A 27,571-nucleotide genomic window follows, 5' to 3' on the forward strand; every position below is an offset into this window, starting at 1 on the left:
GGCTTTTTCTGGTTGTTTTATTTGAAAACCCTAGGGTGTATCCCCTCCCTCACCACACCCATCCCCCTACCCCCACCCCAGGACATGACAATGCCACGCACACACACACAAGGCTGTGAGCTGCGCACGGAACACAGGGGCTGCGCTCACAGCAACATGAAAAAATATACATTATATATAATACCTGGGCCCCCCCCACCACTCTCCCTCCGCCATCCCCACAACCTGGCCATGGCCGGGTCACACAGGAAGGGGCAGGGGCTGTAGGACCTCAGGCAAGGGGAAGAGAGGAAAGAGGACAGAGAAGGAAGGAGAGTGGTCGAGATGAAGAAGCAGGGGTCCCCAGAGTGACGTGGAAAGACAGAGAGGAGGGAACAGAAGAGAAGCCATAAAGGCCCAGCTGAGGGAGCCCCAGGGAAGGAAGGCCTCCATGGACAGGAGAGTAGGGAAGGGTTCCCTTCAATCCCACCCCTGGCCACTAGTGACGTCCCCAGCCCCCATACAGAGCATGGTTGGTAGGAGAGAGACAGAGACCTGGGCGAGCTAGGGCGTCGCTGTCTTGGGGGCAGAGAAGGCAGCCAGAGTCTTCTGGGGAACGGGAGCCCAGAGGGACAGGAGGGAGGTGGGCTGGGGGCACAAGGGGAGGCAGATCCCAGCGGGGCCCACTGGGATTTGGGGATTAAAGGACGACTCATTCTGAAGAGCTCTCTCCCTCTTGGTCTCTTCTCTCAGAATGTCCTTGTTTCTTTTCTGGGGGTGTCTCTGTCTCACCGGGGCACAATTCTCTGTTCGGGGAGGGGTGCAGCCTTAGTAGCGGTGTGGAGGGGTCTCAATGATGCGTCTCTCGTTGCTGCTGGGGGAGTCTGCCGCCTCTGAGTCACTGCTGTCCTCGTCTTCCTGCTGGCCACCGGCAGCCCCCGCCACACAGGCCTGCCGATTCTGGTAGGACTGGACAAGGTGGGAGCAGAGAGCACGGAACTCAGAGGTCTGCACGTAGCCCAGAGCCTCTCCTGTGAGGATCGCACTCCCTTGGGCCCTCTACCCCACCCCCTCTACACCTTCCTCCTTCTCACCCAGGGCAGCTCAGCCTGGAACTTTCTGCCCAGGGCCTGGCCATGCAGATGCTCCAGCCGCATCCTGACTGTGGACTTGCCCACTTCCCAGTGCCACTCACCTCCATGGGGTTCACAATAATGGTGAGCGCTGAGTCATCCCAGAAGAGGTCAGGGTCCTTGGGGTCGCTGGAGGCCTCTGGAGGCCCGCCGGCCCCGGAGACACGGCGGTGGAGGGAGTGGATGCGCACGAGGCCCAAGACGACCATGAGCACCAGGAACCCCACACACACCACAATGATGAGAGTCGCCGCACTAGGGACCACTGCAGGGAAAGCATGCAGTGAGGGCACAGGCCGGGCACACCTGCAGGGACTTGGAGCAGCAGGGAGTGGGCATTGGCGGGGGGGGGGGAGCACCCGGGGGAAGAGGGAGTCCTAGAGTAAGAGAAGACAGGAAACCTGATGGCCCAGAAGGGGGGGAATCCCCTGTGCAAGCTGGAGGAGAAATAGAGCCCTGCTGAGAAGAGCAGGAGATAGGGAGGAGAGGGGGTCGAAGGGCTGCTGAGGCCAGAGGGACAGAGACAGAGGGAGGGAGGTGTCCAAAGCGAGACACAGGCGGGGAGGAGAGCTGCTGGCCCAATGCTCTCATGAGCAGCCCTATTCTCAGCAGACAGAGGGCAAGGATTGGAGCCTACCCAGGTCATTCTGCCTGTGCCTTCCCCAGGGGCCACTCAGACACTCAGCCTAGAGAAGAGGTACCTGGTACCCAGTGGGAAAAGGAGAGAGGCAGCCACACACACCCAACAGTGCAAGAGGAGAGAAAGTCCTCCTGCATCATAAGAGGAGAAGCAGCACCCCAGGCTGGGGGACAGGTCCCAGGGGCAAAGAGCAGCCCCTTCACTTACCCACCTGGACTGAGCTCATTCCTGCTCTGTGACACCTCTCTTCTTCCTGTGGGCTCAGGGCTCCTGGGCATCTGGGGCTCCTGCTCTTCCCAAATCTCACCCTGAGGGATACCCACCTCCCCCTGGGCCCTGTCTCGCCTCTGGCCAGGCAGCCTCACTTTGACGCCTAGGATCAGGGGAGCATGAACCCTGAAGGGCAGTGAGATGGGGAGAGGCCCGTGCACCCGCACGCGGACCTTAGAGCTGATGGTGGCAAAGCAGATGTGGAGGCACAAGCACGCACCCAGGAAGAGCGCGTGGGCACACAGCTGGACCAGAGCCACCACACCCCGCACCTGAGCCAAGACTCCGCCGGCCCATACCCCTGTGTGCACCAGCCACCTGGCAGCCTGCGCACACAGTGGGAGCAAAGGGATGCGTCTGAGGGTCTCCAGCAGGGCAGAGCAGAGCCATAGGTGCAGTGCCACCCAGCCCCCCACCAGCCGGGCAACCCAGGCCACCCCCTGAAGGCAGGTGTAAACAGCACAGACACAGGCTGTGAGCGCTACAGAGCTAGCAGCCGAGAGCACAGCCCTGGCCCCCTCCTGCACACACACGAGCAGCACCCGGAGCGGCAGGACGAGGCCCAGCAGGAGAGCCCACAGCCCCTCAGACAGCACGTGGAGGTGGCGAGCCCCCACATGTGTCCCCAGGCGGAGGGCCCGCATGGGCTGCTGAGTCACTGCACCCCACATGGGGCACACCCCCTGCTCACCGTTCGTGTGCACAGAAGCCCAGCCCACCGCAGAGGGCTCTGTGAGGCCCAGAATCTGGATTGTCCCGTGGCTACGCAATGATTACATGTAAGCATCCCATACACACACGCAGCCAGCAGGTAGATCTCCCGGTTCCAAATTTACCCACAGCCTTTAAGACTCACATGTTGAGAGACAAAGCAGAACGCAAAGCACAGGGCAGAGGAGCCGAGCACACCGGCTGTTGCAAAACCCCTCCTTCCCAGCCACCAGCACCTGTAGACTGCCACGAGCTCCAGGGCCAGCCAGGAGTGTGAATGTCCTGCCTGAGCAGGCACACCAGCCTCACACCTCCGGCAGGCAACCCTGATGGCCCTCTGCCAAGCTGGTCCCCATTCTGACCCGACCCATAACTTACTTGGGGCCACTTGCCAATGAGAGCCGATCCTGCTAAACAGGGCAGGCAGGCTCCCTGGGTACTGGCTCTAGGGCAGAGATGGCCAGCCCAGCGTTTCTCAACTGCTTAGGGACGGGGTAGGAGGGAAGAAGGGGACAGAGGTGCTTTTTCTGGCCATCTGCAGGAAATGGGAGACCTGGGAGGCCAGGTCTCCATGTCAGTGGGCAAGATCTAAGAGCAGTAATCCTGCCAAGAGATGGCCCCTGTGGCTAAGCCCAGGCTCCAGAAGGAGCAGAGAACACTCCCCCGACTCAGAGAGGAGGCCATCGCCGGCAAAGTTGCTCTAGGCGCCCAATGATGAAAAGCCAAAGTTTCTGGTTTGTGCCTTAATCAAATGTATTTGTTCTTCAGAGCCCAAAGCCCAGTGAAGAAAACGACAAGTTGATTGCCAGGAATAAGAAATGGCCCCATGAAAGACAAAATGCAGACCCTGTGTCTGCAGGCAAACAAGTAGAGTTAATTAATTTAAAATGAGCCTGGAAGCCAGCGAGATGGCAGGATTTTTAAATTAGCGACAGACAAAAATCAAGAGTTTATAAAAAGTGCAATCAACCTTCCTTGCTGCCTTAGATCCGAGCAGTTAATTCTGGCCTTGAATGACCTGCAGAGCCAGCAGGAAGAGCTGTTTTATCAAACAGCCCTTGTGAAATTTCTGGTTTCATTTGGTTGTGAGGACACTGTTGAAAGCCCTGTGCACAGCCCTGCTTGGTGCCCTCTTTCTGAAGATCCTTGGTAGAAACTTCTCTCTGCTCAGTCCCAGAACTTCCCTTGAGATACTTGTCGGCTTATATCATATGACTTTCATAACTGCTCAGGCTTCCTTTTGCTTAAGCTCAGAGACCAAATTCTGGCCCACTCTAGCAACCACATATATCTCAGGGTATGTATTTTGTGAACGGATTGCACTCCCCCCTGCACCTTATTCTTCTTTCAGAACTGTCCTTAGTTCACTCCCTAGTTCGTTTTCTATGCTTCCCTTATTTCCTTTTTTTTTTTTTCTTTTTTAATGTAGGCCCCATGTCCAGCATGGAGCCTGATGTGGGGTTTGAACTCACAACCCTGAGATCAAGACCTGAACTGAGATCAAGAGTTGGACATTTAACTGACTGAGCCACCCAGGTGTCCCTACACTTACCCTACTTCGTTGCATGTCTCCCTGCAAAGCTTCAGATACTTGTAGAAAACAAAGCAGGGAGACAGTTCCCAAACTTGCTGCACATTGGAATTATCTGGGGATTTTTAAAACCCACTGATGCCTGGCTCCCACCTCCATTCTGATTTAACTAGTATGGGACGTAAAGTAACCTAGGCACCAAGCACTTTTACAGCTCCCCAGCCGATCTGATGTGTATCAAAATCCGGGATAACTAGATAAATATTGTCTTCATCATCTTGCCTCACCCTTCGGAGACAACCTTATTCTCCCTAACCATGAACACCCCAAACCAGCTGCCCGCCCCCAGTTCTCAAATTCTCATTCTCTCTCCTGCCCAGCCAAAACCCCTTCTACCCTTCAGGGTCCAAGTTTAAACTCTACCTGTGCCCCCAAAACCTTCCCAGACTGTCCCAATTCACGCCGATCTTAGGAGCTTCAGAGAAATGAACCCCCATCCCATGGAAGGCACTACTATGTCTCCTTCCATTTCCCCCTGGCTAGCACAATTGGAAATGGCAAAGCCATAACTCCGTAACCCCACACTTGCAGTTGGGAGGGTTCGGGGACAGTCAGGAGGTGAGGGGAAGGAACACCGTGAAGAGTCAGAGAAGGCGTATGGAATGGGTACACTCAGGAGATGTCTGTCACCAATGGCTTTAGGTGAGCTATGAACTCAGCATCCTACTCAGACCAGAATAAGGGGAAAAGCAAAAGCAAGCTGCCTCTCTCAATTGAAATCTCATAAGGAAGTGTGGTTGGCCTAGACATCGGCTCAGAAGAGTGGAGAGGAAAGCTGGGTTTCACTCACACCCTGGAGCACCCCCAGGCAGCTTCAGGGGATGAGGGGTGAGAAACACGACCTGCCAGGCCAGCCAGTGTGGGGCAGCTGGCCACTCAGGGCACGAAGTTCTGTGGTGGTTCAGACAGGGATTCCTGGGGCGCCTGGGTGGCTCAGTGGGTTAAAGCCTCTGCCTTCGGCTCAGGTCATGGTCTCAGAGTCCTGGGATCGAGCCCCGCATCGGGCTCTCTGCTCAGCGGGGAGCCTGCTTCCCTTCCTCTCTCTCTCTGCCTGCCTCTCTGCCTACTTGTGATCTCTGTCAAATAAATAAAATCTTTAAAAAAAAAAAAAAAAAGACAGGGATTCCCTCCTCCCAGAAAACGAGGATTGAGAATCTCAGCCGGCCAGCAGCATGCCAATCCTTATCTACTCTGAGCCTAAACTGAGTAGCAGGACCCAGTATCCAACCCAGACAAGGTTGGGTGGGACGATTCCCAAGGAAAGAACTGGAGAAAGAGCTAGGGGATCATAATGGGGGAGAGGGGTGGAGAAGCTGGCCCCAAGGGTCTTTTTAACAAAAATGGGTTTAGCTTCCTCACAGGTCTCTAAAGATTGTGTGAAATTTCTATGAACCTTTGCAACTTGGTTATGCATCAAGCTCCCTCTTCACCCCTGCTTCCCTTCTCCCTCTACCCCTACCTCCAATTATTTTGTTATAGTGAGTAAGAACACTTACAGAGGCCCCTGCAGTTGTTTTCAGAAAGAGCAAGGGAGAAGGGAGCCAGTCCCAGGGAAAGGGAACACAAGAGACTCTAGTGGGGGCCAACCACTTCAGGGAGAAACAAGACAGAATCCCTGGGGGTACCAGGGAGTTAGCCTCAGTCAAAAAAGCCCTAGGAAGCCCTTGGAGCTCCTCCAAATTAGATTAACCCATAAAGTAATGAGAAAAGAAGGGAAGAAGGGAAGGAAGGAAAGAAGGAAAAGGAAAAGCAAGAAAGCATCCAACATAACCGGAGAAAATATGGAAGTCAGTGGTTGGTACACAGGCTCAGGATTCCTCCTGCCTGGATCTGAATCCTGGCTCTTACCACTCTCTAGCTGTATGATCTTGGATAAAGTGCTTAACCTCTCTGGGCTTCCATTCCCTTGCCTTTATTATTATTATTATTTATTTGATAGAGAGGGAGATCACAAATAAGCAGAAAGACAAGCAGAGAGAGAGGGGGAAGCAGGCTCCCTGCTGCACAGAGAGCCGGATGTGGGGCTCGATCCCAGGACCCTGAGATCATGACCTGAGTCTAAAGCAGAGGCTTAACCCACTGAGCCAGCCAGGTGCCCTTCCCTTGCCTTTTTTAAAGGGGATACCTCTAGTACTTATTTCATTTGTTGTTTGTGAGGACTAAAGTTGATGTGTGTAAAAGTCCATGAGCGTGGCACCTAGTACACATCGATGTGTTCACTATTCTTCTTATTAAATGTATTGCTATGAGCTCTGTAACTTTCAAAGTCATGTTTGGTAACATGGACTTCTTCCAAGGAAATATTTTCAGAATTCGTTAGGGAATTGCCTTCAGAGTCAGTGATACACCTTTTGACTTTTTTCAGAAGTGACAAATCTGGGCCCTCTGAGAGTAGGTTGTATGCTTAAAAACTTCAAATGACATCCAGAGCAACTCTGACAAAAGTGTCTGATGAAACTGGGTAAAACAGAAATGGGTCAAAAGCAAGATGTATCTAAGAAGAAATAAAAATAAATGCAGCGGCACCTGGGTGGCTCGGTGGGTTAAGCCTCTGCCTTAGGCTCAGGTCATGGTCTCAGGGTCCTAGGATTGAGCCCCGAATCAGGCTCTCTGCTCAGCAGGGAGCCTGCTTCCTCCTCTCTCTCCACCTACCTCTCTGCCTACTTGTGATCTCTCTCTCTCTCTGTCAAATAAATAAATAAAATCTTTTTTTAAAAAATTAAAAAAATAAATGTGTCACATAAATTGGCTTTGAAAGCAATTCTAAAAGGGATTCCAAAAATCATTTTCAGCATCGTCAGAATCATTTTGCAGCTTTTAATAATGTGGAAGAAAATCATTTTATATTAGGTGTAAGTACCAAGTTATAAAATAGTTTGATCTCACCTTTGTAAAAAGAAAAAAAAAATAGGCACGGAAAAAAACTGGAACATTAACAATGATTTCTTCTCTGAGATGGAATTATGGCTGATTTTTCATCTTTATACTTGTAGTTTCCAGTTTGTCTACAATTAAGCAACTCTTAAATTGGTAATTAAACTTTGCCTCACTGGTAAAGGACGACGGCCAGGGAACAAGATTGTCTGGAAGGGCAGCTGTCCATCTAGATTTAGTACTTTGCCTAGCTGCACACTTTGGTTTAGAAAGACTCATGACTTTCCAGATAGCACATAATAATACACGTAATAGCACCAACCTTCTCCTTGAGGATAGAAACTGTATCCAGCATATAATTCTTTTATGTTCCTAATAGCACTTTAAGACCATGCTAGTACACAGTAGGTGCTTCATAAATACTTGATAGCTTCACTACAGAAGGTCCCTAGGTGCAAGGCTACTTTGACATTGCTGGGGGATGGCAGCAGGAACAACAAAGGCACCTAAACCGCACACCGACTTTATGATTCTGTGCATGAGAGGCCCCCTTCCGAACCCCGCCATGAATGACGTAGGCTCATAGTCTCCCTGGTGGAAAGTTAGTGGACCACAGAGTGGTCAGTAAAGTCAGGCAGCACAGAGAACAGAACTGTAGCTCCGCTCCGCTAGCCTCCTCCCCTCCCAGTGGTGGAGAAGATGCCCGAGCCCAGCCCGTTCCCCACCACCGCCCCACCCTGCCTGGCCAGGCTCGGGCTTACATACTGGAGTTTCGATGGGAGCTGGCCAAGCTGTGTCCGGCCATCTCAGGGGGTGGCTGGTGACCACGGTGCAGGAACTGCTGGGAGCTGAGCATGTGGCTAGGGTGGGCCACTCGGTTCATGCTGTGCAGGACGTTGACCTGGGGAGGGAGAGGTCAGTGGGCACCCGCTTCTCTGCTCGCCCCACTCCACTTTCTAGAGCCCATCGCTAAGCCTGCCCCACAGCATCTCCTTCTCCACCACCGCCGGGGGGCTCCTCTGTGCTGCGAGGCCCACTCCCATCCTACTGCCTCTGGATCTCAGTCCACTACACCCAGGCTCCTCCTCGACAGCAGGGCAGAGAGCTGTGGAGGGAAGGAGACTCTCTGAATACCTCCACGATGAATTCGTTGCTGGAGTAACGACCGTTCATTTCTGAGCAAGACAGCCGGAATTTCCTGGCGTAGAGGGCAGCTCCGTGTCTTAGCCGGTAATGAGCCTGCCTCAGGATCTCTTCGTACACGGTGATGCTCTCCACCCCTGCGGGAGGAGGAAGCAGCTCAGGGCAGGACCCGCTCCCTCAGATCAGCTGACAGTACACACAGCCACAGCATGGGTCCATCCCGTCTCCTCCACAAGGGTACGACTTGAGTTCTCCCAAGAGATGTCCCCCTCCGCCCCCACCCCGGCTCTGCCTGACTGGGATAGAGTGACTGGGGTCCATTTCCTGCTCTGCTCTTCTCCAAAAGATCTGAGGCTTCTGGGTAGGGCAGAAGAGATGGCAATAAGGACACCCTGCAAGACAGAGGGAGGAGGCAAGCAGGAGGGAAACGGAGAGTAGAAAATACGGAAGTCCTCGGCAAGGCTCTGGAAGGGGATGGAAATGGGAGGGAACCAGTTATGACCATCTTCTCCCATCCTCCCTTAGGGAGAGTCCTGCAGAGAGGAACAGGCTTCCTTTCGAAGCCACCAAGTCATTGCTACTATTCACGAAGATGTGGGCACGTGAGTTAAAGCTCTAGTGTGCGCAAGAGATCAGAGAGGTGGAAGACATAGAGAAGGTAGCGAGGACTGAACAGCTGGAGGACTGGAAGCTCATCAGGGAAGACTGGGCCACAGGAGGAGGGAAACCAGGAAGAGAGGGGAGCCAAGGTATGGAGAGAAGCAGGGAGAGAGAACCACTTGGGAGCCCAAACCCCAGCATACCAGTACCTCCAGGGGCAGTCTGGAAGCCAGAGGCCCTTCCAAGCTGGAAAAGTGCAAGATAGCACTTGGCCACATCCCTAGGCCTGGAAGGAGGATTCTCTGGAACTCCCAGAGACTTGATCATGGGGAGGGGCACCCACAGAAAAAGAAGACAGGCTCTCAGTCTCCACTGACCAGCAATGGTGAGGTAGGCGGACGTGTTGGTGAGCTCCAGCCCTCGCTGCTGCAAGGATGCCATGTCCAGGAGCAGGCTTTCCCGCTCAGGGTCTAGGTCATCCCCCACCAGGGAAATCTCACAGCCATCCAGATTGTGCACGATCTCATCTGACATGCGTGTGTCTGTCACTGGATGGGAGAGAGTCAGCATATAAGTCACAGGCAAAGGGCCCACCTCGTGGCCATTCTTCCTCACCTTCCAGGCTCAGGCCCCGAGAGCAGTCAGCATCATGTTCAAAAATGCCATTACCCCCTCTTCCTCACACCCACAGGTCTCTTCCTGGCTCTCTGTCCTCGAGTAAATGGTTCTCGGCAAGCAAAATGCGGGATGAAGTCATTCCCATTTTCTAGCCCCAGATTTTCTCCCTCCCTCTGGTTCCAGACATGGGCCGCTTCTTGGGATGACATCACTCCCTGGAGTCATCCTTACCTGTGCCCTGCCAACTCTCATCCTTTTTGGCCTCCACCTGGTGAGAAATGGAGCAAGTGATTTGAAGATCAGGGAACAGAGGGATCCCCTCAGGTCCCTCAAAGTCCACAGCCGGGCGGGCAAAATGAGCAGTGCCACTTAGCAAGATCTGGGGAGCGTCAGGCTGAAGAACCACCACGTAGCCCTCCACTTCGGGGATGGAGACACAGGATTCCTCACTGAAGCACCTGTATGACAAGAGGGGAGAGAAGCAGCTTGTGACCCCAACACCTCATCCCCTATGATCCATATTCTGTTTCATCCTTCTGGGCCTCCATCTCTACAACAGAGTCCCTCATGTCAGGGAGAGGGAAGGAAGAGAGAGGGACAGTGTCTATGCAGCAGCATCACTAGCCCTCCATAGCAGAGCTGGAGGGAAGATAGCCTTCCTGGGAGGATGCCACTGCGGGAGATGGTCAGGGACAGATCAAGCAACCCTGACCTGCAGGGACGAACCCATCGTCAATGCCCTCACCCAAGATTATGGAACATCTATCAAACTTCATTCTACAAGCTGAACCTACAAAAATGTTTACACATACACAGTGCTTTACTCAGGAGATTTAAACTAAAACCAGTAAAATATGTGGCAGATACATGTCCAGAAATACTCAACAGGGGCGCCTGGGTGGCTCAGTAGTTTAAGCGTCTGCCTTCAGCTCAAGTCATGGTCCCAGAGTCCTGGGATCAAGCACCACACTGGGCTCCCTGCTTGGTGGAGAGTCTGCTTCTCCCTCTGCCCCTCACCCCGCTGGTGTTCACGCGCACTCTCGCTCTCTCTCTCTCAAATAAAATAAATAAAATTTTTTAAAGAAATACTCAATAACAAAAGTGGAGGGGAGGGATATGGTGGGGGAGCTTCTCCAAGGATGTCCTCCTCCCTTGGTGTGTCTTCCATCCATTCCCTTCAATATCAGAGAAACCTACTCTGGTAGGTGAGCTAATGTGACAATCTTGGACCAGCATCCATGGTCCCATGAAGACTCACTGACCTTGGTGCCAGGAGAAACTTCCTAAAGCACTCGGCCAAGCCAACCAACCCACAGGACAGCTCCTCGGGAAGGTGTTCCCGGGGTCACCTCTTTGCTTTGCCAATCAGTAAGAATGACACCACACATTCTCATCACACTCACTGGTTTCTGAAGCATTTGTACACATTATTTCATTCACTTTATTGCAACACGGTGGACTCAGGGTAAGAAACCAGAGAAGATCGAGCATCTTGGCCACACGAGAAATACGTGTCAGAGCCAAGGTTTAAACCTACTCTTCTCATTCCAAGGTCACACTCCTTTCACTGAACCACAGCCCACTATTTGGGGTCTGGGTTTGCACCAAATTTGTTTATAAAGAAGCACCCCTTGAACAAGCAGCCTTCACAAGGGAGCTGGTAGCTTGAAGTAGGACCAATGGTCCGTATGCCTGTGCGAACTGAGGGAGTGCTACTGAGCGTGCCTGGCTCGACCATGGGAGCCAAAAGGGGAAGAGAAAAGGGCAACCCCAACAGATACGATGAACTCAGAGCCCATGACGTCACCAGTGTCCACAGCCTGCTGAGTTCCTGCGCCACAAGGAGTGGGGCCTAAGAATCTGCATGGTCATCCCAAGGGGCCCAGATCAGAGCCTCTTGGAAAACATCAGCTGACCCTGAAAGCTCGGACTCCAACAGACATCCCCACCTTGTAGTGAGCAATCCAAAGGAGAACCAAAGGGCAACAGGGGGCCGGCCCTGACCCGAAGGCACTAATGATCTGGTCAAGAGCTCATCTATGGCACACAACCTCAAAGCAATGGCAAACGTCGTCACAATCATGTTAGTGGAACAAACAAAAAACCCTGAGAGTTTAGAGAAGCAGACGTGATTTCTGACTAGGACAGCACTGGGGCATTTGGCAAGGGAGCAGAGGAAGAGTCAAAAGAAGTAGCAGCTGAGCTGCCTTGGAGGACTTCACCAGGAAGAAGGTAGACCCTCGAGTGGATAGTGAGGAGTGTGCCAAGGGGAACAGAGGAACATGCGGCAGGAAAGCTGGGGTCAGATGGTTGAGGGCTTTGAGTGCAGTTTCTGAGTACTGGCCGACAGGAGGCTGTTGATATCTTCTATATCAGGGAAATAGGAGGATGAAAATTATCATGCGTGACCACTACTGACCCAGCCTCTGGGGGAGGGTGACCTGTAGTTAAAACACTAGAGATGGGTCAACTTGTGAGGAGGTTACGGCAATAGGGCAGGTGAGAGATAATCAGAGCCGGGGCTGGAGTCTTAACGGCAGGAATGGGAAAAAAGGAGAAAGATTCCCCAACACCCAGCACAGGCAGGATCAGGGTGACCTGGCCAACTGATGGGGCATGGAGGACAGACAGGAAGAAGTCCGAGATGACTCAGAGGTCTCCAGCCTGAGTGATTACAAAGGCGGAGACACCATCACAGAAACAGAGAATTCAGGGAGAGGGCCTAGTTTGGGTATCAGAAGTCATTATTCCACCTTCAGGTCATCTGTTGGAGGGGCTGGCAGAACTTCTAGATAGAGGTTATAGCAAGATATAGGCAGAGAGTCAAGGGCTAAGGGAAAAGGACAAAGTTAGACGAAAAGATGCGGTAGCCATTTATTCAGGGGTTAATGTCACAAACTAGATGGGTTTTCCAAGAAAGAGAGGATAAAAAACCTTAGGGAAAATCTGCATTGACCAAACAGTTGCAAATATCCAGCTCTAAATGGACAGAGATCCAAGAACTGAACTCTAGAACCCAGGGAAGCCACCCGGACTAGGGCGAGGCTATGTATCAGAGAAAGGGGGGTACTGTTAGGCCCCTGCCTCTCCCTCTTTCACAGTAGCACGAACACACACACACACACACACACACACACATCCCTCTATTTTCTCCAATGACCTCAAAGAAGTATTAGGCTAGCACTAACCCCATGGTAGCCTCATAAATGCGAAAATGTGAGCTCTCTTTCTCGACCTCCTACAGAAAATAAGGCCCCTTCCCTCTACTAAAAGACCAAAGTCAGGTTCCCAGCCCTTGGATTAGCCAAGGACACGAGAGAGGTAGGAGGAATTCAGATGAGTCCATGAACACAAGAGGATGTCAACCCCTCCCGCTACGGGACCCTCCCCTTGCAGAGCCCCACCCTGAGCCAGAGGACAGTGCCCTCCCTTCCAACAGGGTTCCTGAGTCTAGCAAAGACCATGAGCCAATTGCTTGATCTCTGGTGAGTTAAACCTTATATAACCACGTGACTGCCCTTGAACAGCTAGCATTCCAGCTAGAACATGGAGGTGGGGGGACCGTGGGGAGAGAACACTCAGCTCTGGTCTGTGCCCTCGTGACTCCAACTACCTGCTGCCTTCAGCTCCACACCCTGACCACACCACAGGCCTGCAGCACAATTCCCAAAAGCTGCAGCCTGCTCCTTCCAAGAGCTCTAATTGTGAGACCTGATAAGCATGCCCAGTCACTCTGCAGGGCTCAGAGCTCTCTCCTCTCTCCTCTCTCAACCCACCCTTCCCAGCACAGGGACAAGCCAGAGATGTTTATCTTCCTACTGCTTATGGAGAAACTGAGGCAGAGCTGGGGAGAAGGGACTGCTTGTTCAAGAATCCAGACTCCTGCATTGTGTAATCCACCCACTAGATGGCAGTATGTCCTAAAAACTGCCCCACAGGGGCGCATGGGTGGCTCAGCGGGTTAAAGCCTCTGCCTTCTGCTGGGGTGGTGATCCCAGGCTCCTGGGATCCAGCCCACCACCAGGGCTCTCTGCTCAGCGGGGAGCGTGCTTCCTTCCCACCCACCCACCCCACCCCCGCCTGCCTCTTTGCCTACTTGTGATTTCTGTCGAATAAACAAATAATATCTTAAAAAAAAAAAAAAAACTGCCCCACAAACATTGGGGGGTTGTTGGGGGAGGTGAAAATGCTTGCATATAATCACCCCCATTGGTGGAATAGGCGCTCTGCCCGGCATTGGATCTGGATTGTATCACTATTACACTATTACACTATTACACTATTACAGAGTTACAGCTCTGGTAACAATTCTGTGACTTAGATTCTATTGTCATGGCTGCCTTACAGCATTTGCTCAATGTGAATAGACTCTTATGTCCATAACTATTATGCCTTCATTATCTCTCAATCTGTATTTTAAACACCTACTATACTTAAACTGGAAATAATGTACAATTTTTATTTTAAAGAATTAAAATTATTTACTTAGATTTCAAAGGTCGGCAAACTTTCTGTGAAGGGCCAGACAGCAAATATTTTTGGCATTTTGGGCTGTACGGACTTTGTCCCGATTACTCAGCTCTGCCATGTTAGTGTGAAATAATATGCAAATGAATGCGGATGGCTGTATTCTAATAAAACTTTATTTACAAAATCAAGCTGTAGGCCAGATTTGGCCCCAGGGCCATTGGTTGCCAACACCCAGATTTAGATCATCTTATTTGACCTTGCAAGAACTTGATGAATCAAGACTAAAATAGGTGAAACAGCCCTAGCTATTTGCTCAAGTTCATCCAGGCAATTAGTATTGAGTCAGAATTAATGTCAGATCTCCCAGCTCCCAATCCTGAACCCTGTCTGTCCCACTTTATATATCAGCACAGAGGCATAGGGAAAATTAAAACCCCAAAGTCCCGGAAGGGTGGTTGGCAGAAGGAGTAATGAATCCGTTGTTTAACTCTGAGTGTAGTCCAGGCTCTTCCACAAATATTGCTATGTCAACTGAGCAGGTAGATCCGTTGAACCTGGGGGCCCCAATCTCCCCATCCATACAGTGAGGGAGGGGTGTCTAGCCCTGGGGGACCTCGAAGGCCAAGGAGTTCGGACACTGTCTGACTCTGCTCTGAGATTTGCCCTCCCCACCCAACACTCACTTGACGGCAGTGGTGAGGCGCAGGGGCCTGACGCCGGGCGTGGCAAAGCGCAGAGTATTCATGTAAGCCACGTGCTGCAGGGCATGGTTGAAGGTCTCCACATCATCCCCCTCCAGGGTGAGCAGGGACTGCGAGGGGTTCACGTGGACCTGGGCCCCAGACACAGACAGCTGAGAGCAGGACCGGGGGGCCATGGGAGAGGAAGGGCGCAGAGGAGGAGAGGTGGGCAGGGCTCGGGGGCTGGGGGCATGCCTAGAAGGGCAGGGCTAGAGGAAGGGGCTATACCTTCATGCCTTTGCCCAGGCTCTCGAAATCCCTATAGTCCAGCCCCTCCCGGCATGCATAGAGGCACTCGATGACCTCGCGGCTCTCCAGGCGGCCTGAGCGCACGCTGAAACCAGCCAGGTAGCCGTGGAAGTAGTGGTGGATCGGCAAGGGGTCTCCTAGGGCAGGAACACAGGGGCGGAGGGGAGGTGAGAGTGGGTGATGGGAGAGGTGCCTGGAGCAGGAAAGGGGGCAGAGAGGAAGGGAAGAAGGCTGGAGGAAGAGCATGAGAAGAAGAAATATGGAAATGAAAAGAAGAGACCAGGAAGTGAGGCTGGGAAACCGGAGAAAGGAGAAAGGAAGACCGAGAGGGAATAAATCCAAGGAGAGGAGAAGGGTGAAAAACAGAAGCCACAGAAATGAGAAAAGCTCCCAGGAGAGACAGAAAGGGAAGGATAGGAGTGGAACCAAAAGAAGGAAAGAGGAGCCAGTGGAGGAAAAGGTAGAGGAGGTGAGAGGGCGTGGTCATAGGGCATGCAAGGGGACCCAGGGGGACGTGTGGAGCTTCACAATTGCCCAGATCTCCCTGCCTGGGACCGCCTCCTGCCTCCCACAATCCGATACACTATGTGGAAAGCCAGCAAGAGAACTCCTCCACTTCCTTCTGTGGGCAGGAAGGGACACCCAGGATGCCACCAAGCTCCATCTGGCCTTACCTCACCAAGGGAGCCCTGCCTTGCAGTAGTTCGTGCAGGCTCTGCCCCCTGGAGGCCTGGGCAGTAGTAACTATGAGGCTGACTGGGATTTAGGGTTGGGATGGAATTAGAAGCACAGCACAGAAGGTTAAGGTGAGAACTCTCTGGTCTCCAGTTCTTAATCACAGAGTACCTTGTGTGGTGTCTGTACTGTTGTCTCCTCCCTTTTCCTTCTCTTTGTTCTTTTCCTCTGGAGGAAAAACAGAGTGGCAATGAGTTTAGGGTTGTGGGGACAGATTGGCAGTGAGGAAGAAGAGGTCCTCCCTGCTCTGTCCCCGTCTGCATAGGACTGGCAACCTGTCCACCGATGTTACATCTAATCTCTCCCGCCTCTGCTAGAGACCAACCCCCCAAGTATGTTGCTGAGAAAACACAAGGTCTCTGGTAAGACACACACACACACAAACACACACACACACGCACACATGCTCCCATAAGGAAAAAAAGAATGAAAAATAGCTTAAGGAAAACTGGTGACTCTCTTAATTATTACTGACCTCCAGCAAGGGAATGTACCGCGGAAGTCATCCCTTTGATGAAACAACATGGGCACTGCCCAAAGTTACACAAAGAGAGATTCCGGTGCTGCCTGAGGTGATGACTAGTTGAATAGGTTACAGATTGGGAAGAGGGGGTTCAGGGGGGTTTGTGGTCTTCTCCCCTGGAGATCTCTCTGAATCATCCTGCCCAACTGCAAGTCAAGCTGCCCTTGCTCCTTCACCAATAATCCTAAGCCATTAGAGTCTCCAACCTTCAGTGTCTTCACTAAGAAGCTCGAGGGGACTTACCAGTCCAGCAGGCCCCAATCATGAGAGCGGGTTCCCTTCGGGGAGGGTGGATGAGACCATTGTCATGGATGAGGGCAGGGTCAAATGAGATGCCATCGGCATAAAGTGTGACTGTGGGGAACTCCAGGTTCAAAGCATAGTGGTGCCACTCATCATCACAGACCTGGGGGGAGGGCAGCATAAGGGCAAGAACCCTCAGTTACTTTATCTTCAGGGAACCAATACAAGGTACTGCCCCTTCTCCTGGGAGACAGGGTACAGTCCCTCACATTCCCTGCTCTATCAACAAGTGAACTGCTGCTTACCCAGTTCCAGAAATAACATCCCTACCCAAAATCTTTCAGCACCAACCAAGTAAGTATCTAAAATTCCATTCTTCAGGCAAATCTCTAACACTATAAACGTTCCTAGGAGGAGGACCACACTATTTTGTGAATAAATTTTTGCCCAAAAATGTATGTATGTATGCATGCATGCATGCACTGGAAGGCCTAGAGAAGCTTGTAACCCAACAGTAAAACAAAGAGGCTCCCCTTGGAAGTTTCTCCTGAGGTCAGTCAAGATGAAGGTGGGGGATACAGGAATCAGGGGTAGAGAGTTCTCTGCCTTATCAGCTCCTAAGTGCTGGAATGTCTTAAGATTCAACCTACACTCGTCTCCCTTTTCTTTCTACATGCACTTCCTAGGAGTTACTAGGAAGTAACTGTTTCCCATGGGCTCAGATACCATAGTTATGCCGATCACTCCATAATCTACATCTCCAGCCCAGAGCTCTCCTGTGAATGCCGGGCTTTCCACTTGATGTCTCATAGGTCTCTCAGATTTAACACGTGCAAGACGGAAGTCCACACCCCTTCCCAGTCCCCACACTTCTCCCTGAGGCAGCATAAACGCTCCACAGTCCATTGAATTTCTCAAATGGATGACCTGCAGGATACCTTTGATCCTTCTCTTTCCCTTGCCTTCCACACCCAATCCGTCAGCGGCGCTGTTGATCCTAGGTCCACACAGAGCTAAAAGCTCTAGGTTTCTGTGCAGTTCTCTACACTGCCACGCATCAGTCAAGTCCTCAACCTTTACTGTGGCCACAGCGTTACCTGGATCCTTCCACTTTTATGTCTCTTCAATACATTCCTCCCATAGTTGCCAAGGGTACCATCTCAAAATGTAAATCTGATCAGATCACCTCCCTGCTTCAGACCCTTCAAAAGGCTTCCTGCCTCTCATAGGACAATATCTAAACAAACCCCAGCTGTCAAAGTCCACTGTACAACCTGATCACTGCTCATCTCTCCAACCTCATGTCCAGTCTTTCCCGCTTGTTCACTGTATTCTAACCCCAGTGGCCTTCTGGCCATCCTTGGAACATGCTGAGTGCTTTCCTGCCTCAGGGCCTTTGAGTCTGTTCTTCTGCCTGCCTAAAGCACTTTCTTCTCACCCATTTCTCATCCTTTAGAGCAAAACTTAAATTTCACCTCATCAGGTCTTCCCTGAACATCTGATCTAAGGCAAATTCCCCTCTCTTTGCCTTTCCCCCATTCTCTACTTCAGTCCCCTGCTTTCAGAAAGTCCCTTTCTTTCAGAAAATGTATTACAATTTACCATTTGTATATGACTTCTTACTTTTCAAAAATCTACCTCTCCAACTAAAATGTAAGCTCAAAGAAGGCAAAGATTTTGTCCTATCTTATACTCCATTGTATCCCCAGAATGAAGCAGAATGATAGAGCCTTAATTGATATTTAACAAATATTTGTTGAATAAATAAGGGAAGAGAAAAGAAAAGCAGAGTCATGTTACTAATATTAGCAACAAGGGGGAAGGATCAAGGAGCAGCAAATGGCGGACTGTCTCTTGCAAAGAGTGCCACAGAAAGCGAAAGCCTTTGTAGACAACCCTCAATTATCCAATTTGTGGATTTTCTAGACCTTCCTTTCCTTTTCTCTTTCTCCCACTTCCTGCCTTTTTTCAGCTATTTGCTTACTCGCTGCTCCACTGGGGCTTGCAAGAAAAAAAGGAGATGGGAACTCAAATTAGTTCCACTGTTTCTCGTGGTCAGCCTAGAGAATGAATAAAGCACAGATGGCAACAGTCAGCTGAAGAGAGAGTTTTACACATTTTTTGCCTGTTTTTATTTATCCTTCATAATCGCAGAGAATAGTAATGAAGATTAACATTCCTTCTGACTTATAAGGTCTATCACATCATTTAATCCTGCAACAATCCTACAACAACAATTCCTATTATTCCCATCTCATAGGCCAAGAAACTGAGATGTAGACATACCAAGGAGGATTTCGTGGCTAGTGAGTTGCCCTGGCCAGACTCAAACCCAATCTGCGTACCCCAGAATTACTTACTTTCTGGCTTACAACATGCTAACTGCTTGAGAGTCAGGGATATGTCTTGTGAAGGTTCTAGGTAAGAAAGGGATGAAATAAAACAAGGCAGAAAAGATGTTTGGTTGGGTATGATGTTAGTAGTAATGTGTTCCCAATTTCCTTTTAATCCCGGAGCGCTTTCTGCAGGATACAAGCCTTGGAAAAGGAGAACAAGAGAACCTGGGGGTAGAATGGTCAGGAACTGAAAATGCAGCATGAAGGGGGCACAGGGCAACCCAGAAAATGCCAACCCCTGCCCCAGGACCCTCCTTCCCTGGAAGTAAGATACACCCACCCAACTCTCCCAGGAACCTGGCACTGGCCTCACCTGCTCCAGCTTCCAGAGGAACTTGACTGGGCGGGCACTCTCAAGCAGAGGCCAATAGAGGAAGGCAATTCTACAGCCATGGACGGTCAGTGAGTAGTGAGAGAAGCCATCCTCTGAGGGGAGAGGACGGAGATGGGGTCAAACACAGGGCCTGAGGCAAGAACAGGTTCAAAGCCCCAGAGGGAGAGGACCCAGGATTCTCATCACTCTCTCAGGTGCTCTCCCTCCTGTATTCTCTGAAGTCTTCTTTCTTTCTCCCCCTCTGACACATACACACAGAGTCCAATCTAACCGATCACTAGGGCTTCTCAAGCATTCTGATTGGCCAAGGAGGAACACTGGCCCACCGGCTCCCACCCAGATTTCTATAGGTCCTCTGGTTGATGCAAACTCCATGTGTGACAACCCTTTTCAGGTCAAGAGAAGTGAGCTTAGAGAAGTAGCAGAAATAAAAGGTCAGGACAAGAGGGAACCGAGAGGGACTGACTGTGCCAATGCAGTTGAGGGAAGAGGGGAACTTGGAGATGGAGCCAACTAGCCCTTCTAAGAGGAGGACGGGATGGTGGTGGGAGCGAAAGAATGGGGTACACCACTATCCAAGCTTTTCCATTGCAGTGGACAGGCTTAATGGGAGTAGACTAGGGGACAGCCTACCACATGGTGGGATGTAGGGAGACTCAGTGATTGCAGGTGAGAAGGGCAGCGAGTAGTTCCATTGCACTTGGAGAGCAGTAGGGTCTCAACCAGTTACGCAGGCAGTAAGCCACCCAATATCAGGGATCGTCAAACCTAGCACTGCCAAGTTGCAGAGGAAGAGAGAGGAAGTGACCTGTCCACAGCCACAAACTGGGCAGTGACAGAGGCAGGATAAGAAGCCAGTTTCCTCACTCTCAGACCAGTGCCCTGGGGAAGGCTCACCATTCTGGACGGTGTTACACACGATGGTTTCCTCTTCCTTCTTGCCCTTGTTGGGAGTGACACCATGTTTCATCCAAAAGGACAGAGTAAAATGGTCACTGAGGCTGTCCTGGGGTCCAGAGCCTAGCCCGGCCGCGCCACCCAGGGGCACCTGCACAGCTTGGGTGCCATTGAACCAGTAGATAAGACTGCTGTCCTGGCTGTAGTGTACCGAGAGTCCCGCCGTCCAGTTGGCATTGGGGCCAGGCATGGGCAACAGATCAACCTCCCCAGGGGCAGCACCTGCAGAAGCCCCAGAAGGCACAAGTGTCAGAGCTGAGAGGCAGTAGATGGGGAGACAGGAAGCAGCCAGGGCAACAGGGACTGAAGGAGAGAGATATCCCCCAGCTAGTTCCATGGACTCTTCTGGCCTTTCGAAGACCCCAGAGGGTGGACCCCTCTTCTAGGAATGGCTTTCCAATTCACCCATTCTGCACCTCTTCCTCTCTCCCTACCATTGCTCCACAAGGGACCTGGTGATGGTCTTGTGCTAGAATCACACGTCTTTGCAAATGACATATTGATTTGCTTTGGAAGCCACAGAGTTAACCATATGCTATAACCTCTGCAGATAGCTACCCCTGCGGGTGGGCAAGGGAAGGAGTAAGGCAAGAGTCTTAGGAAAGAGGCAGAGGAGGGTCCGGGAGAGGACTGGAAAGGGGGAGGGCACACCCACCGCAGAGTTTCCGCAGGGCCCGCTCTGAGTAGTTGTCACGGTCACAGCCCTTGGCCACGTGGCTGGTCTGTAGCTCTATGGTCGCCTGAATATTCCAGAGAGGTTCATCACAGGTCTCCAGGCGGATGCCAGGGAACAAAGCCAAGCTCCCTGCACCTGGTGCATATTCAATCCTTTTGTTCCAGCCTGCATAGGGGCAAGGGAGAGGGAAGTGGAGAGAGAGGCGAGGAAGGCAGCCCCTCTTATCCATTCTGCCCTTGTCATGTCCCCTGACGCTCTTGGATAGACAGCTGCAAGCCTGCCCCTAAATATCTCTCCCCTGGCTCCTAAGCTAGCCCTCTGACTGTCAGAAGGGACAAGAAGGGAGACCCAGGGGAAGAGGATTCACAAGGTGAGCCACAGAGCAGAGCTCCTCACCTTGCCAGCTTGGTTTACAGGTAGGCTTCACCTGGATCTCCACCTCGGCATCATCTGCTGCCCGCTTCTTCCCGCAGTCATAAGCCGTCACCGTGAACTTGTAGAGCCTCTCGCCACTGTACTGCAGCTTCTCCGTGTTCTCAATGTTTCCTGGGATGGGTGTGGGGGAAGACAAAGAGGGTGAGGACCACTAGAGGAAAGCCTAGGGAGGCAAGGTGAGGGTTCACAAGTCAACTGGGCAGCGGGTGAATTAGGCAGCAGGAAGTTGGGAAGGGGGTGTCTGGGGGGAAAAGGACTTTACATTGAGAAGGAGGTTCTAGAATGAGGATCTGAGGGGCACAAGTGGAGAGCTCAGTGCCAGGGCGTTCTGATGGATGTGGGGTGTACCGGGCAGGGCAGCTGGGGCGGCAGGGGGTGGACTCACCATCATTGTCGATGAGGAAGGGTGTGTTGGGGGTGAGGATCTCATAGTAGCAGATCTGGCTGTACTGGGGGGAGCAGTCACCATCGATGGCTTCCACCCTCAGGATGCGGTCATACAGCTTCCCCTCGGTTACGGCAGCCCGGTACAGCCGCTCCACAAACACAGGGGCAAACTCATTGACATCGTTGACCCGCACATGCACCGTCGCCCTGCGTGTACCAGAGCAGGCGGAGGGACAGGGAAGAGTCAACCAGCCTCGAAATGCGAAGAGAGGCACAAGTAGGAATGCAGCTGGAGTCAGAGCTGGCAGGAACCAGTGTGCCCTGAGCCTAGGGCCACGGGCATGCCCCTCCCACCCCCCAGGACTCCAGGCCCCACGAGGAAAGGGGTGACTGATGTAAGGGGTAAGGAAGGGGACACCAGGGGACACCAGCAGTTGACTTGGAGGACTCCTGTACAGAATGCTATAGGTTGGGTGCCAAGACACGGGGTAAAACAGAATTTTATATCCAGTTGGTTTTTCCTCCACAAAAATCAAATCCAATAGGATGATCAAGGAAGACACAGAATAAAAGCAAATTAAAACCAACCAGGGTGGGGCGCCTGGGTGGCTCAGTGGGTTAAAGCCTCTGCCTTCAGCTCAGGTCATGGTCCCAGGGTCTTGGGATCGAGCCCCACATCGGGCTCTCTGCTCAGCAGGGAGCCTGCTTCCTCCCTTCTCTCTCTGCCTGCCTCTCTGCCCATTTGTGATATCTGTCTGTCTAACCAATAAATAAAATTAAAAAAAAAAAAAAAAATTAAAAAAAAAAAAAAAAAAAAAAAAAAAAAAAAAAAAAACCAACCAGGGTATAGGTTCCTGGCTGGCTCAGTCAGGGGAGTACCCAACTCTTGGTCTCAGGGTTGTGAGTTCAAGACCCCATTGGGTGTAGAAATTCCTTAAAAATAAAAATCCTTATGGGGCATCTGGATGGTGCCATCAGTTGAGCGGCTGACTCTCGGTTTTGGCTCAGGTCCTGATCTCAGAGTCCTGAAATCGAGCCCCACATTGGGTTCCCCACTCAGCATGGAGTCTTCCTGAGTTTCTCTCTCCCTCTCCCTCTGCCCCTCCCAGCCTCATGCTTGTGTGCGCCCGTGCTCTCTCTCTCTCTCTCAAACAAATAAATCCTTAAAAAATTAAATAAATAAAAATAAAATAAAATCTTTAAGACTAACCAGGAGAAGGGAAGTGATATTTACATAAAAGCCATAAATCATCTGACATGAGTGCAAGAGGACTGCTGCCTTCTGTGTTTCCATGTGCAATGTGCATGTCCAGTGTGCCTCCCCGCAATCTGGGCCCCTTGGGGCGAGCAGCCCTCTGCCCTTCATGCTGAGCCCTGCCCCTTGCCGAGATCTAGGCGCCCAGGTCTCAGAGGCAGGGTCCTACCTCCAAATGGGAAACTGAATCCCAAGGAGGCCTTTATCACCGGTGCCTCTTAGCAGCCCAGGAACCCTGACTACCAATCTTTTTCCCATTCTCAGATGAGAAGTTAGCCGGGCACAGTCATAGGATTCTCAGGCCCCAGCTTCATTCATGCTGGAGCCCTCTCCTGCCCACCCTCACACTATGCATGAGTTTCCCATGCGTGTGAGTATATGGTGGGGCAGGTGGAAGGAATCAGGACATGGGCCGAGGTGCTCATCGTCCTTCTCTTTCCCACCTCATCATCATACCTCCCATGTGCTGAGCCTTTCTCATGTATCAGCGCTGTTACACGCTTTTTACATAAACCATCTCCTGTACCCTTCACAGCAAGCTAGGGAAATAGGGATCATCATGTTCCCCATTTTACAGAGAAGTAAAAGCAGATGCAAAAGGGCTAAGTAAGTCGCCCAAGGTCATAAGAGGCAGAACCAGAATTAGATCCCATGTGTCTACTACATGTTTCTGTCACCTTGAGTGAAGGCTCCTGGAGGACAAGGCCCCTGTCCCTGACCCGATGAACAGACAGGGGAGGGGGTAGGTATCAATGACAGCATGGGCAGAGGACGGTGAGGGGCTTGGGAGAAGAGAGGGGGGGCCCAGCAGCAGGGAGCAGGGCACAAGGGCTTCCTCACTTGTGGGACTTCTTGGTGTTGGCCCCGTCTGGGCCCTCGCCGCAGTCGTAGGCCTGGATGGTGAAGGTGTGCTCCTTCTGGGCCTCACAGTCCACTGGCTCCTTGGCCCGGATCAGCCCTTCTCCAGTTGCTTTGTCCAGAATCACGGCCTCAAAGGGCACCCCGGACCCATGGAGCCGGAAGCCACAGATCTCACCTGGCCCAGGGTGGGGAGGGAGGATGAGGCTCTTTCTCCTTCGCCACTTGCAGCATCTTCTTCCCAGCCTCAACCTCCCTGCCTTGGGTTCAGCTTCACCTCTCCCTCCAAACCCCAGCCCTTCTCTTGTACACGTGAAAGTGTTAATCATCAGACGTACAGCTCCAACACCAGCTTCCCCTGAGCTGCAACCTCTCAGAGCTACTGAGTCTGAGATCTGACAAAATCTTAGTGGGATTAACCCCTGCCTTCCCACTTCTTTCTCTCTGGCTCCCTTTACTCAGCCACCATCCTTAAGCCTACTGCTACCACTTTGCCACGGCCTCTTCCCCACTTCCACTGCTCTCCCTCCAGGGACTTCCTCCCCTCTCCTCCCTTGCTCTGCCTTCCCAACCATTTTTCTCTGCCCTACCCGCCTTGCCATCCCCCAACCTCAATCACCTGCATAGCGCAAGGGGGCATCCTTGTCCAAGGCAAAGAGTGGTGGGTTCAGCAGGACCGTGTTGTCATTCTCCATGACGATGCCTTGGTATTCTGCCTCGATCCATGGCTTGTGCTTGTTGGCTGACCCCACCCAGGATGAGGACAGAAAGCACCTGTGAGCTCACCCTCCACTCCCACGCAAGCCAGACACACTTACACCTGTGAGCTGACCCTCCACTCCCACGCAAGCCAGACACACTTACACCTGTGAGCTGACCCTCCGCTCCCACGCAAGCCAGACACACTCCAGCATTATCACCCTTTCCACCCGCTGCAGAAGCACCTGCAGAAGGAAGGGCTGAGGACAAGAAGTCAGCATTAAAGGAGTCAGAGTGTCCGTAAGAGGTCACAGGCACCTTCTATGGCAGGATAGGTAGTTTCCATGGCAACAGCCTGCCCTGGGGGAGGTGGGGGACCACTATCTCCCCTGGGAAACGTGGTCAGAGGGTGAAGAATTTTCCTTAAGGATTTCAAGTGCTAGAGAGTGGAGACTGGAGATTCAGGGAGCGGTGGTGAGCCATCAGAAGGCCCTGGGAAAGGGAAGGCATAGATTAAGGGCAGAGTTGCGATTAGAAAAAGATCTAGATGTTTCCTGAGATCATGAGTGTTTACCCTCTCCACGGCCACCATCAACCCATTTCAGTCCTGATCCCTCCACTCTGCACTTCTCCCAGCCAAGCCCCAACCTAAGTCCATCCAACCTAAGAGAAGGGAAAATATAGGACAGAAGGAGGGGGACAGAGAGGGGCAGGGATGGAGCAGGGGAATCAATGCCAAATGACTGGACCCAGCACAGCCGACATCCTAAGGGATTATCGAGCTGGCCTAGAAACATGAAGATCCCCTCCCCGCTTCTCATCCCTACACCCGAGAGAGCACACTCACAGCAAGCACAACCCTGTGTCCCCCCCCAACCCCACACTCCCTGAACCCCACTTCCTATACAGACTCATGACTTCATTTTACTTCTTGCCTACCCCACCCCTCTTCCCTTCAACCACCAGCCAACCAGGATGGATGCGGGACCCACTCAGCCTCTAGATTTCCCCATCTCCTGCCACACTCAGCTCGCTCAACCGTGTCTCCTCTCCAGGACCCAACTCCCACTAGCCTGATGAGGGGCTTCGGGGAGGGCACAGTGTGTTCCCTTCCCCTCTAATCACCCGCCAACCCAACTGTCACTGCTTGCTCTATCTAATCCCACTGTGCCAACCACCAGGCTCCCAAAGCACATTCGTGATGGCCTATCCGTGGAACATGGGTGGAGGAAGACAGATCATCAGAGGGAAACTGAGTCACGAAAAGGAAACATGCCCAGTATGTGACAGTGAATAAAAAAGCCTGATTTCCACTCTTTCCTCCAACCACACCACAAAAAAGCCTTCTGGTACCGGAACGCCTGCCCCTTTCTTACAGATGACCACCAAAACCCCCTTGTCTAATGGCAGAGGAGAAAGCCACAAGATGGTGCTCAGGAAGCAAGCACAGGAAGTGGCAGGAGGCTGAGAAGCTGGGCTGAGGTCAGAGACTGAGGCGAGGAGCCTCAAGACGAAGGGCCTGCGGAGCAGCAAGGCCCGCGCTGGGCACCCCCTCCACGGCTCGCCCCCAGGTCTCCCTGCTCCTCTCGTCTGGGCCACAGACTCTCCTGGTGTTCATTTCCTTCACTCGCTCCTGGCTCCCTGCCCTTCCTTCTTTGACTTGCCCTTCCCCCTCTCCTCACCTGTTCTTCTTGCCTCCCCTTTCAGTCTTCTCTCTTTTTTTTGCCTCCACCTTTACTCTCTTCACCCTCTGTCTCACCGCCTCCCACGCCTCATCTCCCTCCTCCTTCTCAGCTTTCCCTCTCACCACTCATTAAGCGCCCCCCCACACACCCACTTCTGCCCCTACCTGCCTTTCTCCACCTACCTGAGCCCTCTTCCCCCAACCCCTCTCTCCCTGCCCCCCTCTGCCTTCGTCCCTCTCATGGCCTCACCCAGCTGAATCTCTCTGCTGTCTGCCAGAGAGGGCAGCTCTGGTAACCCCCAGCCCAGCTGTATGCAGGGTACGGATCCGGAGCAACACGCCAAAACATACGTGCTCCGAATCGCTGAGCTGCAAGGAACTGTTTCTCCCCAGGATGGGATGGAGATGAACCAGATAGATCTGTCACACACCCTTAGTGCGGGCACACCCCGGTGAACACGGAGAAGCATCCAGAGATGTGTCTCACCCTTCGGGGTAAGCCCTTCTGACCTGAGATATCTCCCACAGGCAGAAATTGGAGGAGGGGGAGACGGAGACCCCAGGATGGAAATGAGGATCAAATGGGAGCCAGAGAAGCACATGGGTAGAAACAGCCCAGAGAGGACGATGTGGAGAAGAGGATGTGAGGGAGAGAAGGGGCAGCTCTCAGAAAACGGATGGGAAGGGGAATGGTCCGAGGAACCCACACCTGTCATTTGCCAGAGAGCTCAACAGCCCCTGCTCACCCCTACCCTCCCCCATGGCTCTGCCAGATATCCCTCTTTCAGTGCCCCCCTTCCCCCACCTCACTCACCTTTGTTGCAGGAGCTGGAGGGGAGCAGGGAGGCCAGCAAGAGGGGCAACAGCAGGAGGGTCATGGTGTGGTGTGGGCAGGGCAGGGCCAGGCGACCGCTCGCCCCCAGGAGCCTGCAGCCGGCTGATTCCACCTTGGGGGAGGGATGCAGAGGCTCTCCAAGGAGGGGAGGGAAGACAGCGGGCCGCAGGGCAGGGACAGAAAAGAGCCTGCCGCCCACACTAGTCCATAGAGCAGACCTAGACAGACCCCAACCCGTGTGGCTGAGGTGGGGGACTTGCAGAGGCTTCCCGTTCGCTCTCGAGCCGGGCGTCCTCACTCTCTCCCTCATTCCCACCCCATCCCCGCTACTGCAGGATGACGTCAGCACGGCCAGGCGAGGACTGATGGGGCCGCTAGCCAATCGGGTGGCTGAGGGGGGGGCCAGGTGCTGCAGGGGGGGAGGCAACCAATGGGACTGGGGAGCAGGGGCGGGAGACTGTGGTAGGGCTTTTTCCCTAGACTGCAATTTGGGGGAGCAAGGAAACTGCGGGGGCTGGGGCGGAAGCTGGAAAACC

The 27,571-nt window shown here is 52.5% G+C and overlaps 1 protein-coding gene across 1 annotated transcript; it reads right to left on the reverse strand.

Annotated features, from left to right (window-relative positions):
* Window positions 1–27,269, reverse strand: CLSTN3 (calsyntenin 3). Its single transcript, XM_080812218.1, has 18 exons — window positions 27,015–27,269; window positions 24,437–24,559; window positions 23,800–23,995; window positions 21,703–21,911; window positions 21,279–21,428; window positions 20,862–21,047; window positions 20,147–20,428; window positions 19,229–19,341; window positions 16,520–16,682; window positions 15,865–15,921; window positions 14,998–15,155; window positions 14,713–14,861; window positions 9,791–10,017; window positions 9,319–9,489; window positions 8,333–8,478; window positions 7,964–8,099; window positions 1,175–1,377; window positions 1–948 (listed from the first exon to the last, which is right to left on the reverse strand). The coding sequence occupies exons 1-18, from the start codon at window positions 27,076–27,078 to the stop codon at window positions 808–810; spliced, it is 2,874 nt and encodes a 957-aa protein (XP_080668344.1). The 5' UTR covers window positions 27,079–27,269; the 3' UTR covers window positions 1–807.
* Window positions 27,270–27,571: the final 302 nt, after the last annotated feature.

This window comes from Martes martes (genome assembly GCF_963455335.1).
Source record: "Martes martes genome assembly, chromosome: 8".
Taxonomy (NCBI): domain Eukaryota; kingdom Metazoa; phylum Chordata; class Mammalia; order Carnivora; family Mustelidae; genus Martes; species Martes martes.